At 37.8% G+C, this 16,153-nt stretch overlaps 2 protein-coding genes across 6 annotated transcripts in view; both read left to right on the top strand.

Annotated features, from left to right (window-relative positions):
- Positions 1–289: 289 nt before the first annotated feature.
- Positions 290–16,153, top strand: part of LOC126397524 (vascular cell adhesion protein 1-like) — a 60,203-nt gene continuing 44,339 nt past the window's right edge. Inside the window, exons 1-8 of one of the 4 annotated variants that reach the window (XM_050056371.1) lie at positions 290–370; positions 747–813; positions 944–1,318; positions 1,391–1,693; positions 1,795–2,055; positions 2,252–2,342; positions 2,485–2,521; positions 2,628–2,867. In XM_050056371.1, the coding sequence (XP_049912328.1) occupies positions 750–813; positions 944–1,318; positions 1,391–1,693; positions 1,795–2,055; positions 2,252–2,342; positions 2,485–2,521; positions 2,628–2,681 (1,185 nt within the window). In that variant the 5' untranslated portion in view covers positions 290–370; positions 747–749 and the 3' untranslated portion in view covers positions 2,682–2,867. Of the gene's footprint in view, positions 371–746; positions 814–943; positions 1,319–1,390; positions 1,694–1,794; positions 2,095–2,251; positions 2,343–2,484; positions 2,522–2,627; positions 2,868–16,153 lie in introns of those variants that run through there. The other 3 variants (XM_050056370.1, XM_050056374.1, XM_050056375.1) reach the window with 3 other exon arrangements.
- LOC126397521 (B-cell receptor CD22-like) lies at positions 9,518–15,106 on the top strand. 2 transcript variants are annotated; one of them, XM_050056367.1, is made up of 8 exons: positions 9,518–9,621; positions 9,966–10,031; positions 10,284–10,664; positions 11,136–11,438; positions 11,540–11,800; positions 12,624–12,717; positions 13,273–13,312; positions 13,611–15,106. In XM_050056367.1, exons 2-8 carry the CDS (start codon positions 9,989–9,991, stop codon positions 13,833–13,835), a joined length of 1,347 nt encoding a protein of 448 aa, XP_049912324.1. In that variant the 5' UTR covers positions 9,518–9,621; positions 9,966–9,988; the 3' UTR covers positions 13,836–15,106. The 2 variants fall into 2 exon arrangements, with proteins under 2 accessions (XP_049912324.1, XP_049912325.1); XM_050056368.1 differs by lacking the exon at positions 9,518–9,621 and adding an exon at positions 9,706–9,715.

Here is a 16,153-nt window from a genome sequence, read left to right as displayed (position 1 = left end):
GGGGGCAAACACTTTTTCACACAGGGCCATGTAGCTTTGGATTTTTTTCTTCCTCATTAATAAAACCCTTCATTTAAAAACTGCATTTTGTGTTTACTTGTGTTATCTTTGACTAATGTTTAAATTTGTTTGATGATCTGAAACATTTAAGTGCGGAAAACATGCAAAAAAGTAAGAAATCAGGAAGGGGGCAAACACTTTTTCACACCACTGTACTGTAGTGTGGAGACACAGGAAGTTTTAAATTGCAACCGCTAAATAGGGAAGTGCGTTATATGTATATCAGCTCACAATCACGAACTAATCTTCACTTTGAAATCACCCATCAAAGGACCTCCTTGCTGCTCTCTTTTTGATTTGGGCTTGTTTGGTAAGACAAGATTTTGTTTCCCCACGTATTTTGCTTCGTAGCTTTTTTTCTTTTGCCAGGACAAACATGTTATTTTGTTGCTCTTCATGAACTTCAGAAAAAAAATCTAATAACTAATTTGATCATTTTGTTCAGCAGAGCTAAGCTGTATGGGTAAGAGTTTGATTCAGCAGCATTTTACGACTGTGGTGTTAATTAGAATTTGCTTCTGCAGTTGATCATCTATCACTAATTAAACACACTGAATCCTGGTTGTATGGTGCAAGTTTCTGGTGTAAATGATTGCACTCTAATTAGAGATTTTGTGACACGTACTCACATTCTTTACACAGTAATAGCTCATGTTTAAAAAGTAACTGCATGATTGTGTTTGTAGGTGATGGCAGCTCTGTCTGTGAGCATTGCAACATTCAACATGTTGCTCCATATCCTCTTTCTTTCAGGTGAGCTGTTTGTTCAGTGCATATAGAGATAATTTTGAAAAACTACGTGCAGCATCTTACTGTTGATGTATATTTGTCTATTCAGAGAGATTTTGTTCACCTTGTATTAATCATGAGTCTGATTTCACAGGTGCTTTGGCTGCTTGTCCTGAAGGGACATACCCCGTCATTACTGTACCACAGAAGATGGAGGCACTGAGTGGATCTTGTCTGCAAATCCCATGTTACATTACAAATGATGACATACATAAGGATGGCACAGGAAATGTCGGAAAGTGGATTAAAAGCATTGCTGACCAAAGAATTCCAAACAATGTGATTTTCGACAGTAGTAAGACAGTTAACATCTATCCAATGAATATCACTGGAAACCTGAGTGAGAGAAACTGCACCACTTTATTTTCTAATCTAATCATAAGTTACACAGACACATACTACTTCAGATTTGAGAACAGTGAATACAGGGCAACAGCTGCTTGTGAGCCTCTTCAAATAACAGTTCAAGGTAAGAGAGTTTCTTTTACCAGTCAAGACAAGAAAATGAGGAGCAGTGTCTGATTCTTTTTTTTAACTACAGATTCTCCTCTGAGGCCCAGAATTGAGATCTCAGGTGATCTGAGGGAGAAGCAGTCTGTCACTATAACCTGCTCAGCTTCCACTCCCTGTCCACACTCCCCTCCTAAACTCACCTGGAATCTCCAACAAGACCCTCACAACACAATAGAGGAGAACACAGATCGAACCTTCACAACTAAAATCCAGGAGACCATCACTCTGTCAGACAAACATGATGGAGTCACCATCACCTGTTCTGCCACATATCCTGTGGATGGAGGAAACTATAAGACAGCAGAGGAAGAAATGACTCTCAGTGTTTCATGTAAGACAACCACTGTTTGTTATGGGATCCTGTCAGCACATGATGATTCATGTGATGTCAGCTGATTCTAATGAATAAAGTTAATCTCACATTTTCCTCAGATGCTCCCAAGGACACCTCAGTGTCCATCAGTCCATCAGGTTTGGTGTCAGCAGGTAGCTGGGTGAAACTGACCTGCTCCAGCAGAGCCAATCCTCCCGTCAGCAGCTTCACCTGGTTCAAGACCAGCAAAGATGGACCCATCAAAGTGTCTGAAGGAGACTTTTACAGCTTTAATGTGACAGATGGTGGATTTTATTACTGTGTGGCCACAAATGATCTTGGTAATGGAACATCATCAGGGATCCATCTGACTGTTAAAGGTAGAGAGAAGAAGAGAAGAAAAAGACACAATGTTTCATGTAAAACTTTTTTTTTTGTTGTTGTTTTATGAAGATGATAGCAGGTGGCAATACAACTGATCTTTTCTCATCATGTGCCAAATGTTCCAGACTCTCCCAGGGACACCTCAGTGTCCTCACATTTCAAGTAGAAGGTGACTGTGCCGTTGTGTTGCAGGTGATCAACAGTCTGAAGCAGTTAGTGTTGAAGCTATAGTGAAGATCCTGGGAGTCATAATGCTTATCAGTACACTGGTCATCTTTGAGTGGTGAGACAAACTTTTCTATGATGTGACACTTGAAGCTACTCACTAATTGGTCTGATTTTAAATGTGGTTTGGCTGTATGAGACACATCACTATCAGTCCAGCAAAAACAAAAAACCCTCATTCACTCTTCTTTGTCTTCCAGCTGGTTTAGATCAAGACACTCCACCAAACCAGCAAAGGTAAGCCACTAAACAATGTTCTATAATCTAGTTGTTGTGAGGCCCTGTGACACTAAAACACATGGGACTAACTGGTGTGTGTGTGTGTGTTGTTTCATTTCCACAGGAGGCAGTAGATGCCGTCTATGTCAACAGTGCTGTGGAGTTACAACCATCATGAGCCAGAAGAGGAGGAGGATGTCATGTGCATTATGAATACAACAGCATACCCTATCGTCTAGTCTCTATCCATTTCTTAGTCTTAGTGTGCCTCTTAAAATAAAGTGTAGACTTACTTTAAAGATAACATTGGACTATGGTGAATAATATCTTTATGTGTTTTTTTGTTCTTTGTGTCTTTATTAAAATCAGCATTACAAAAAAAGAAAATCATCTTCTTTAATCTTCGTCTTCTCATGTTGAAATGATTCATAATTTTTTTCTTTTGTTTTTAAGATATCAAAAAGATGCATAGACCATGTATTTAATTTTCATTGCTTCAATGGTTTTTCTTGGGTGTATTTAAAGAGTGTAAAAAAATGTTTATAAAGATACTTTCTCTTTTTTCTGATGGAGCACAAAATGTTCAGGAGGAGAGCATGTTTATCACTTAACATTAAACTTCAATTAAAAGCCTATAGTCCAAATTAAACACATAGTCCCTTTTAGCAACACATTTTGACAAATAAATGCCTGTCCCACTTAGACGCCTGGTCTGGTTGCCAAGCATTTTAGAGAAGTTCTTTGGGTGTATAAAACCAGGTTGTTCACTACTCACTTAAGCTAATGTTAGACAGCTGTAAAGAACGCACATACAAATACGAAGGTTAAATCCTTTGTCAGTATAGACATGCCAAACATCATTAGCTTGGTTAGATTCTCTACAATTTAATCATTCAGTTCATTTAACTAAAACCACTAGCACCAAAGAATAATTCATTCAGATTTATCGGCATGGTAAACCAGTGGTGACTCCCCACCTCTGGAGCTGTCATTAAGTCAGAATATGTGTCCATTCCTCAATTACCCGGTAAGTTATTTATATTTCTTTAGCCCATAAGGGTCCACTGATCAAAAGAATTTAAAGTGTCTTAATAAAAACTAATCAAAGGTGCGAATATCATTTTAACAGGACTAAGTGGTGGTGTGTCGTAATGCTGGGTGCCATAATCCTTGAGCGCTGTAAATCACTCTCTGATGCCCTGTCTGTCGGAGCTAGATCAAATGAAGGATACATAATTAATATGTTATTTGAAACCTGATTTTTATACAAGTAATATTAAAACTATTTTAAATTAACTCTTTGATCATATTTTCCCATCTTTGCTGAGCAACAGTTTTGTGTGAAAGGAATTAAAGGCCTGTCTCATATAGATGACTGTCCCAAATATGTGGTTGTTGAAGTCTGTGATTTAAGCAAATAATAGCACGGCTGTTAATCTAAGTTTTACAGTATTTTATCATTTAGCACACAGGTTCATGATGGCTGTGTAACTGTGTAGATGACTGCTGATATGATGTGACATTTAAGGTGCAGAACTCAGCAACAAACACTTTGGTGTCTGTACATGTTAATCATGAGAAGTTCATACTTTGACCTGAATACTTTTTATTTGCTCAGTCATTTGTTTTTTGTTCTGACATTTCCTGTAAGTCACTCAGCTCAGATGATATTTAGCAAATGCTCAACAAAACCAGTTGGACTTATTCTGTAGTCATGAAACACGGGAAGTTTTAAACCACAAACACAAAACAGGGAAGTTTTTTTTTTGCACCTGAGCTCAAATTCACAAACTAATATTCACTTTGAAATTATCCATCAAAGGATCTCATTGCTGTTCTTTTATTTGATTTGGGCGTGTTTGGTAAGAGCAGACTTTTTTCCACTTATTTTGCTTCTTATCTTTTATACCAGGACAAACATATTATTTTGTTGCTCTTCATGAACTTTACAGAATACATGATTGAGTGTTTAATTTGATCATTTTGTTCAGCAGAACTAAGCTGCATAGGTGAGAGTTTGCTTCAGCCGCATTTTACTGCTGCGTTATTTAGAATTTACCACTGAAGTTATTAATTTATCACTAAATAAACACTAAATCCTGGTTGTATGGTGCACGTATCTGGTCTAAATGTGTGCACTCTAAGTAGATATTTTATTACAAGGACTCACATTCTTTACACAGTAATAGCTCATGTTTTAAAAGTATCTGCATGATTGTGTTTGTAGGTGATGGCAGCTCTGTCTGTGAGCATTGCAACATTCAACATGTTGCTCTATATCCTCTTTCTTTCAGGTGAGCTGTTTGTTCAGTGCAGATAGAGATAATTTTGAAAAACTACGTGCAGCATCTTACTGTTGATGTATATTTGTCTATTCAGAGAGATTTTGTTCACCTTGTATTAATCATGAGTCTGATTTCACAGGTGCTTTGGCTGCTTGTCCTGAAGGGACATACCCCGTCATTACTGCACCACAGAAGATGGAGGCACTGAGTGGATCTTGTCTGCAAATCCCATGTTACATTACAAATGATGACATACATAGGGATGGCACAGGAAATGTCGGAAAGTGGATTAAAAGCGTCGCTGAATTCAGAATTCAAAAAAATTTGATTTTCGACAGTAATAAGACAGTTAACATCTATCCAATGAATATCACTGGAAACCTGAGTGAGGGAAACTGCACCACTTTATTTTCTAATCTAATCATAAATTACACAGACACATACTACTTCAGATTTGAGAACAGTGAATACAGCGCAACAGCTGCTTGTGACCCTCTTCAAATAACAGTTCAAGGTAAGAGAGGTTTTTTTCAGTCAAGACACAAAAATGAGGAGCAGTGTCTGATTCTTTTTTTTTTTTACCACAGATTCTCCTCTGAGCCCCAGAATTGAGATCTCAGGTGATCTGAATGAGAAGGAGTCTGTCACTATAACCTGCTCAGCTTCCACTCCCTGTCCACACTCCCCTCCTAAACTCACCTGGAATCTCCAACAAGACCCTCACAACACAATAGAGGAGAACACAGACCAAACCTTCACAACCAAAATCCAGGAGACCATCACTCTGTCAGACAAACATGATGGAGTCACCATCACCTGTTCTGCCACATATCCTGTGGATGGAGGAAACCATAAGACAGCAGAGGAGAGAAACACTCTCAGTGTTTCATGTAAGACAACCACTGTTTGTTATGGGATCCTGTCAGCACATGATGATTCATGTGATGTCAGCTGATTCTTGTCAGCACATGATGATTCATGTGATGTCAGCTGATTCTAATGAATAAAGTTAATCTCACATTTTCTTCAGATGCTCCCAAGAACACCTCAGTGTCCATCAGTCCATCAGGTTTGGTGTCAGCAGGTAGCTGGGTGAACCTGACCTGCTCCAGCAGAGCCAATCCTCCCATCAGCAGCTTCACCTGGTTCAAGACCAGCAAAGATGGACCCATCAAAGTGTCTGAAGGAGACTTTTACAGCTTTAATGTAACAGATGGTGGAGTTTATTACTGTGTGGCCACAAATGATCTTGGTAATGAAACATCACCAGAGATCCATCTGACTGTTAAAGGTAAATACTGCATGAATTACTCTGTAAATTCTGTGTGTGGATGAAGGAAACTATAGAGAGAAGAGCAGAGAAGAAAAAGACACAATGTTTCATGTAAAACTTTCTTTGTTGTTGTTGTTATTTTATGAAGATGATAGCAGGTGGCAATACAACTGATCTTTTCTCATCATGTGCCAAAAGTTCCAAACTCTCCCAGGAACACCTCAGTGGTCATCAGTCCCTCTGATCCAGTGTCAGTTGGCAGCGTGGTGAACCTGACTTGCTCCTGCAGAGGAAACCCTCCTGTTGTCAACTTTGTGTGGTTCATGATCACTGATGGCAGACTGGAAATGATCAGAGCTGATACACAGGTTTATGGCTTTAAGGTGACCAACACTGATCGAGGCAGAGTGTATTATTGTGGATGCAGAAATGATCTCGACATTCAACTCTCAACAGGACGTCAGCTGATATTTGAAGGTAACCACAGACATTAAGATACTTCAGAGTGATAACATTTCTCAGTAAGTGGAAGGTGACTGTGCTGTTGTGTTGCAGATGATCAACAGTCTGAAGCAGTTAGTGTTGAAGTTGTAGTGAAGATCCTGGGAATCATAATGCTCATCAGTACACTGGTCATCTTTGAGTGGTGAGACAAACTTTTCCATGATGTGATCATTTGCAGCTACTCACTAATTGATCTGATTTTAAATGTGGTTTGGCTGTATGAGACACATCACCATCAGTCCAGCAAAAAGAAAAAACCCTCATTCACTCTTTTCTTTCCAGCTGGTTTAGATCAAGACACTCCACCAAACCAGTGAAGGTAAGCCACTAAATAAGGAGAGGTATTTTATTATTGAGCAACTTCACTGTCTAAGAATCAATTTCACACCACTGTCTGGGTGAAAAATCTATTCTGACTGGCTGCAGGGTGTCCGTCAAAAACCAATAGTTCTGGTGAAACTGTCTGTTCACTGTCTAAATGTATGTGCTAGCTACATAATAGTATCAGCCTCTGTCTAATATTAGTAACCATGGCAATAGGAATGCAGTCAAAGCCTCTGTTTGTAATTTCTTTACAACCCTGAGTTTAGTCCCTCAGTGCTGCAGGGACTGCACTTCCTCTCTGAACTTTAATGAACATCTCACATCCCATTTGCTATTCAACCCACTACTTCAGGCTGCGGCCGACAGTAATGTTACACATTGCGTATTGTTTCTTTGTGAAAATCTTAATATTGATTTAGGGACAGTGACATGGCTCAATAGCCAGCTAGTCTTGTTGTTAAACATACTGTCAAATTATATCCAGTGTGTACTGTTCACTGTCATAACCTGGCTCCTAGGACAAACTCTGGAAGGGACACAATGGAGGGTGTTAAATCAAAAGATATTTATTATAACAAAGTAAACAACTAATTAAAAACTACATATGAAGTGTGGCCAATCAGTAAGTCAGTGATGTAGATGTGAGTGAGTGGAAACCGAGTTGCAGCTTGTGAAAAACTTAAGATTATGATTGCAAAAAGCATGAAAACATTGTTTGCAAAGTGACCATGGTGTAAGCGGGATAATGCCCTGCAAGGTGCCTATTATCAAGAATCAAAGGCCTTTGCGGAGGCAACCATCCTCTGCTGCGTGTTGAACGTTTCACACCTCCATGTTGGCCATTAGTTCCTGATCCCTCACTTAATGGCTTTATTTGCAGATTTCACTGGTCACTGTTGATTCTGAAAGTAATGTAGGCTGAGGGAAAGGAAATAACAAAAAAGCTAATTATGACACATGACACTGCAGACTGGTGAAATTAATAAATAGCTGGTACACAAATGGAGCATTTACTCGCTAAAACAATGATGAATATTGGACTTAGATCTTCCAGGTGGCCAGACATGTCTCCAAATCATAATAATGTTAGTCTGTATCTGCTGGATGTGTAAATAGACAGTTTTAGCTAACATGTTTGCCATAACAGCTTTTTATGTACAATTTATTCATCCATAAAAACACAGATCAATGATTACAGAACATAAAATATAAATATGCAGACATTAAAAGCATGACTAAAACAAAATATTCAACAACAACAACAAAAAATGCTACTATGGCAAAAGAGCTGCACACATTTATTTTTGGCCACTTGGGGTCAGCCTAAAGAGCTGTAAACACAACACTGACAAGTTATTACCTCATAAAGATGATTATAAAGGTGAGCATTATCGTGTGTGTGTGTGTGTGTTAACTTTATGAAGGCAGTGTTTATGTGGCTGATTGCTTTACTGTTGTTGGCGTTGCTCTATAGTGTGGTTCTTGTGAGGCCCTGGGACGCTAACACAATCGCAACACAACTGGTGAAACTGGTACACAAATATGTTAAAGCTTTTTCTGCTGCAGTAAATTCACTGCAGAGCACTAACACCTCTCTCTCCCTGTTGTTTCATTTCCACAGGAGTCAGTAGACGCGGTGTATGTCAACAGTGCTGTGGAGTTACAACCATCATGAGCCAGAAGGAGAGGAGGAAGATGTTTTGTGCACTATGAATACAACAATAAATGCACAACATTATAGATTTTCTCTGTAGATTTTCTAAATTTGGGTGCATAATATCTAAGGTTTTTGGAAATGTTTTTTTCCTGCTTTGTGTCTGTTATTAAGATCAGTTTAACACAAAAATAATAATATCTTCTTTAATGATTTAACTTTTGTGTGATTCAAGTGATTCTTGGTTACTGAATTTTTTTTCAATTTGTTCTTAAGATATCAAAGAGATGCTTCAATCATGTATTTAATTTTCATTGCTCAGCTGCTGTGTCACAACTGGATGCATGTGAAGTGTATTAAATAAAAATTAAAAAAAATTATTAAAAAGACAGAAATATTTGAACTCTTAGATTTTCTTCAAGGAAACTTAAAAAAATAATCCTATGGGCAGGCAGGGCTTTTTCAAAAGATTTTTGTAATAGAATTTTAAAAATCTGCCTATGTAGAAATTAATGCGATATTTAGGACACCAAAAAGATGTTTAGACTATGAATTTAATTATCATTGCGTATATGGCGTTTCTATTGGATGCATTTAAAGTGTGTTGTATAAAAATGTCTTTAGAGAGACTTTGACATTTTTTGCAAGGCCATAAAGTGTGAAGTGTTTATCACTTCTTCTATCATTTAGCATGTATTCACACAGGTTCATGACAGCTGTGTAACTGTGTAGATTACTGCTGATATAATGCAGAACTCAGCAACAAACATTGTGGTATCTGTACATGTTAATCACGAGACGTTCATACTTTCACCTGCTCAATTATGTCATTATTGAGGTGAATTATGTAAAAAACAAATGAAGGCTTGCAATGAGTCATGTCATTTGAAAGCTAAACATTTTAGGATGTCGTAATATCTGACTTTCTTACTCACAGGATATGAGCAGCAAGGGCAAAACTGCAGCATTTTAGTCATGGGGGTCATGTGATATCGAGCAACTTTGCCACCAAACACAGTGAACTGCATTTCTTTAACAGCAAGTCCTGTCTTTCATGTAACAGTGGCTTGATTTGGCGGTAAGTTTCAGTTCTGCTAAAAATAACTTTCCTCATTTAACTCTAAAATCTTACATTCACATTTTCATTTCCTTTTTAGCCGTGGGCTTGTTGGGTGAGGAAACATTTAATTGAACTCATTGTTTTGTATTTTTTAGCTTTAATTGATTTGATTGATTTGAAGCACAGCTCTGCAGGAGACTTTAATTGCTGCTTATAAAACAACAGTGAACTCTGGTTGAACAGGGCAAGTTTCCTGTGTGACACTGAAGTAGGGAAGTTGCCTTAAACGACAGTGAATGCTTTGTAAGTATATGATTAGGACAACAGAACGGTAACAGTGTTTTTGTGTTCACAAAATCCAGGGAGCCAGCTTCTGTCTGTGAATATGGTGACCAACAGCATGTTACTGAGCGTCCTGTTTGTTTCAGGTGAGCTGTTTACTTGAATCATTTACAATCTGAACTTCATTTCGTAACAATGTAGAAAGACCAGAGTAGATAGGCCTAGAGTTAGTTTTTTCCTCTCATCCTGAGAGAAAATTAAAATGTTCTTTAAAGAATTTGTCAACAAGACAGGGTGAAAATATCAGCATGTGACATACTTCTGCTTTGTTTATCATAAATGTTCTCTTAGTGCAGTTTTATTCCTACATTTTGTTAATCATGGATCTGATTTTACAGGTGCTTGGGCTTCTTGTTCAAAGAGAAACCTATACATTACCACACCAAAGAACATGGAAGCACTGAGTGGATCTTGTTTGCAAATCCCTTGTAACTTTAGATCTGAACCAGAAGAGGACTTCAGCAGCACAAGCCCTTCCTTTGGAGTGTGGATTAAAAATGACTCCAGATTTGGCATCTTTCCCAACAATGTGATTTTCAACAGTAGTAAGACAGTTAACACCTACCCAATGAGTATTACTGGAGACCCGAGTCAGAAAAACTGCACCACTTTATTTTCCAGTTTAATCACAAGTTACACAGACACATACTACTTCAGAATTGAGAACAGGCCATTCATTGCAACAGCTGCTTGTGACCCTCTTCAAATAACAGTTAAGGGTAAGTAAGTCTCTTGTTGTTGCAGCTTTGGCTTTAACAGCAAACACAGTGATCCTTGTCTTCATTGTGAAACTACTGTGGAAGGATAGACAGTATCATTTGTGGCCAAATGTTACAGAAACCAGCCTGTGATCAGTCAGGACATCCAAAATGTTCTAATAATTGAAAACTGATGATGTTTCCTTATATATTACAATATACATATATTGTATTGCATATCATATTGTAACGTACATATTTTAGTAACTGTTAAAAAGAATGAATGTTCATGTTAACAAACTTAAAAAGGGGAAGTCTCATGTGGTCACTTTCTGTCACTCTTTTACATTTATCATGTGTGGAGGACAAAATCTACATAACTGGATTTTTATTACACATTTACAATGAAGGGTCAACTTTGCAGATGTTGATCACTGGTACTAACTAACATACTGTATTCTTTAGTGTAAAATGTTTGATTTGAAACCACAGATTCTCCTCCGAGGCCCGGGATTGAGGTCTCAGGTGATCTGAAGGAGAATGTGTCTGTCACTATAACCTGCTCAGCTTCCACTCCCTGTCCACACTCCCCTCCTAAACTCACCTGGAATCTCACACAAGACCCTCACAACACAATAGAGGAGAACACAGATCGAACCTTCACAACCAAAATCCAGGAGACCATCACTCTGTCAGACAAACATGATGGAGTCACCATCACCTGTTCTGCCACATATCCTGTGGATGGAGGAAACTATAAGACAGCAGAGGAGAGAAAGACTCTCAGTGTTTCATGTAAGACAACCACTGTTTGTTATGGGATCCTGTCAGCACACGATGATTCATGTGATGTTAGCTGATTCTAATGAATAAAGTTAATCTCACATTTTCCTCAGATGCTCCCAAGGACACCTCAGTGTCCATCAGTCCATCAAGTTTGGTGTCAGCAGGTAGCTGGGTGAACCTGACCTGCTCCAGCAGAGCCAATCCTCCCGTCAGCAGCTTCACCTGGTTCAAGATAAACAAAGATGGACCCATCAAAGTGTCTGAAGGAGACTTTTACAGCTTTAATGTGACAGATGGAGGAGTTTATTACTGTGTGGCCGCAAATGATCTTGGTAATGAAACATCATCAGGGATTCATCTGACTAATGAAGGTAAACAGAACTGTGCTGCACCTAGTTGTTGTAGTTATGTTGTATTATTTAAGCATCAACGTGAACATATACTTAAATGGGAATGATGTGCTTAAAATAGGACTTGTGAGATTTGTCAAAAGGGGGGGACAGTATGGGGAAGCAGAAATAAAGAGGCTGGAAATGTATGAATGAAGTTTGGCATTGGGAAGAGAGAAGAATGGAGAGAATTTCAGCAACAAAGGAAAATAAGGCAAAACGTGAGACAGAAGATTTTCTCTACTGAATTTTGCATGAGCTTTATTCCAATCGCGGCTGGTACAGATTTTCACTTTTCTTATTGTACAGTGTAAAATTCATTCCACACTACATCTGCAAACATTGTTGACTCAGCACTTTTCCATTCGAACCAATGCTGTAGCAGAGGTCAGTATTATTACAGATCCTATTCAGCACAGTCTCACACAGTTCTGTCAACTTCTCCTCTGCTACCTCGCCCAGTGAGTCTCGGAAGGCATATAGTTTAGCCTCTCAAAGACATATACTTATCTCAGAAAGCAGGACAACCATTCTCCTCTGACTCCTCTCACTCCTGAGACCCTTGAGCTCCAGCACGCCTCTGCATTTAAAGGAATAGTATGATCAACCAACAAGCACCAGCTGCACCAATCACCTCACCTGGCACTGCCCTCCTGAGCTGTTCACACACCTCAAACATGCTCACTTCCATAAATACATATGCAAAACACTGTAGAAAGTCAAGCTGAGCCTTACATTAAGCTGGATGACAGCTATGAAAGGTATTAACCTTACTTTTTCACATATAATTTTTTTGTTTCTGCAGGAGTAAAACTACTTGATAGCTCTTCACCATGGGGGGCAGTTGTTGGAGGGATCATCGGGATCATCATACTCATCTGTGTGGTTATTGTCGTTTGGTAAGTATCAGAAGTCTGTTTTATTACCAAATCTATCTACCTGAAACAATTGTATTTCTGTCCATATTTTTTTCTTTTTTTAAATCGGTGATTTGTTTGTTAATCACACTTGTTATTTGTCAGTATTAATTATTTTACAGCTCTTGCATTTCATACTGTCAATTATTTCAGCCTGAATGCCTTCAATGGATGGAAATTTCAAGGTCTTTTTTACATTCATATCTTCATTATACTATAGTATGTTCTTCCTGGTACGAGGTGGTGATCCTAGTTTACTGTGAATTCAAAGTCAAAGATGCATTTGTTGAGTTCCTCAGGGTTCTATTCCTGGGCAGTTTCTGTGGTGTGTACATGTTGCCACAACATCCAAACATACACAAACAGAACACAGATATACAGATGACATGTTGTTTTTTTTGAGTCTTTCAATATCACACAACTTGACTCACTAAATCGGTGTCTAAGTCAGGTAAATGTTGAAACATGTTAAATACAAAGGCTTTGTGATATTGTTATCATTGTTATCATTATTATTAATACTCTCATGTCTTTCAGGTGGTTAAAGTCAAAACATCCAACTTCACAACAAACACAGGTAGGAAAATTCTTACAATACCCAACTGTGTGCTATGAATGGGTTTCTCACAATTCATGTTGACTGCACTCATAAGATCCAGACTGGACTAAACAGGTTCCTTAATTAGAGAGTATATGTGGAGAAATGGAAATATGATAAAACATAGTGTTAGATTACACAGCAACAATTTTCTTATTACCCTGTCCAACAAAGACTGATCATTTTGATGATTATCTTTTATTTTAGCAGTGGGAGCCTGAAAAATTATGTGAACTGAAGGAAGTACAACATTTCTCCTTTTTTGTGCTTTTCACAGAGTCTAACAGCTGAGCAGTCGGCTGTTCAAGAATCAGCCAGATCAACAGAAACAGAGGACATCCATTATGGAGAGATCGACTTCTCCAAGAGGAGACCTGAACCGTCCTCGACTTCAGAGCAAGACAGTGGACAGCAGCAGGATACACAGGTCAAAGTGTCCAAGAGGTTCGCACAGACTGCTGACGACCGAGAGGATCTCTATGCTCAAGTGAAGAGAAAATAAATGTATGGGCGTATTTTTTATTAAACAATTATTGTTATTTTATTACTATTACAGCCCAAAGTTCCTTGCATTATATTAAGATAGTGACAGTTTGTATGTTTTTTTATCAGTACTTGTGGTGTTTCTAGATTCAAAATTCCTGTTCGCCACACATATCATATTTGCTCATCTAACATGCATCACATTTATTTATCATACATGGATATGTGTTAAGTTTACAACTAACCCACAGATGAAGTTTTTTTTGACCCAACTTTTACATATTGTGTGTAAAATTACAAAAATTATACCATTTAATCACAAGAAAAAAAGAGAGGAACAATTACTTGACTTCTGACAGATATTTTTTTTAAATAAAGCTCAGGAAGGACAAGCAGAAATGACCACTGCATACAAACTGTGACATTTCTTTTTATAAATAGGATGATGACAAATAAAACAGGGTGTAAAATGGTAAAATATTTCCATTATCTCATTTGGTTGAGCTCATGTTGCCTCCCTCTTCTTCCGTTCTCCAAAGATATGATCTGAGTATTGGTTGTGTTTCCACAGGCTTTCTGTGTAAAGGTCAAGTGCTATCTAGCTGATTTACAACATAAACTAACTGGAATATAATAAGTTACAATTGAGTTGAAATGTAGCTGAAATGATGGCTGAAAAAATGGTAAAAAGTAACTGTATTATACAGTATAGTTATCATGACAGCAGTGAATTATTATCTTTATTTATTTATGGGATACGTAACTTGAATAATTTACCATTTAACTTTTTTCATCTGGTGTAAAATTAAAGTACTACCTCTTCTATTTTACAGCCTGCAAACTATCAAACTCTGGTACAAGCAAGCCAAATAAGTTGCATTATGATAATCGTTATGTGTTTGAAGTTGTTGTTTTTTAAGTATGTAGTGGGCGGAGCTCAGTTGGTAAAAGGTGATGCCATGTACTTTCGTGCACCAATCAGAATTTAGGACAATAACTGACCACAAACTGGTGATAGCTGATGGGGTTGTTGGAGTTTTTCTGTGTTAAACACATAATACTCAAAACACTTTAAAAATGGATCTGAACTGAACAATAATAAACATTAGACTAGATGAAGTCATGTGTGGTGTTTCTATTAATCTTCATATGAGAGACAGTTCAGCTACCTCATGTCACCTATCAGCAGGCTCTTTTTAGCACCGTGTGCTGCATGTTGGTTTCCTCTGCTTTTTTAAAAAAAATTTCCTGCGTTTGCATTGTTAATTCTGTGGTTGTAATAAATGGCACAGACCCACACTGAGGGTTCAGCCTCTTCATGAAAGACACTTTGACCAGACTTATGGAAGGTGTCAGACATGACATCAGTTGTTGTTGCAGTGTTGTAGAATGAGACCAACCTGTCGTACAACATTTGACCACTAGGGCGCACTCTTGGTCACATAGTGGAGGGGTTTATGGTTTTGTTGTCACTGAACTCCTCAAGCTTTTTCGATATCTTGCTTTTTCGATATCTTGCAGGACGAGGTCCACTGCACATTTTACAGTGATCCAATTGTTCTTTGATGGTTGATCAGATTAGTTGACAGTTAATAATTTGACCACAGTGCCCCATGTCTGAGTCTGTTTCTAGTTATTCTCCTTTTTAGTTTTGCTATAATCCAGTCTCCAAATCTTTATTATAAAGGTAGTTGCCCAGTGTTGTTGTTGTTTTTCAGAATGCTGGACTCACTTACTGTACTACTTTTGAACATGACATTAAAGTGTCAGTAAAGAAGAAGCAGAATAGTAAACATAGGGCTTAAGTAATTTGGGAGGAAGCTCCAGCAATGGGAGATCATGTCAGATAGTTACAGGTTTGGTCATAATTGTCTATTGTACACAGTGCGTGACCAAACCACTTTTTTTTTCTGTGAAAAAAAGATCTTGGAGTATTTGATGAGTGTTTGAGGGTTGTGTTTACTGTTCACAGATAAAAGCAGTGAAGATTTTTTTGTGGAACGTGTGTTCAGCAGTGAATTATAGTGTAGTTTAATCTAATCTTTTCTTAAGATAAAATGCTTCTACCTGGAGAGCAAGCGGGACAGATGTTGACAGTGTTTTCCTTTATTGTTTGCAATACCTGAAGTACATAATTTTCATTTGCTCAAATCAGTTCATTCGTTTTTTTGTGATTTATAGCATATGACATACTCCACATTTTTTTCACACACTGCAATAATTTAATTTAACTTGTGCAATAACCCCATTCACCCTGACTGTATATATTCTGTTTGTGTAAATAATCTTGTTCAGTTTACAATATATATATGTATATATATATATATTTATTTACGT

This window comes from Epinephelus moara, chromosome 11 (genome assembly GCF_006386435.1).
Source record: "Epinephelus moara isolate mb chromosome 11, YSFRI_EMoa_1.0, whole genome shotgun sequence".
Lineage (NCBI taxonomy): Eukaryota > Metazoa > Chordata > Actinopteri > Perciformes > Serranidae > Epinephelus > Epinephelus moara.
Note: the sequence above shows the minus strand (reverse complement) of the source record. Positions and strands in the feature narration are given on the sequence as shown.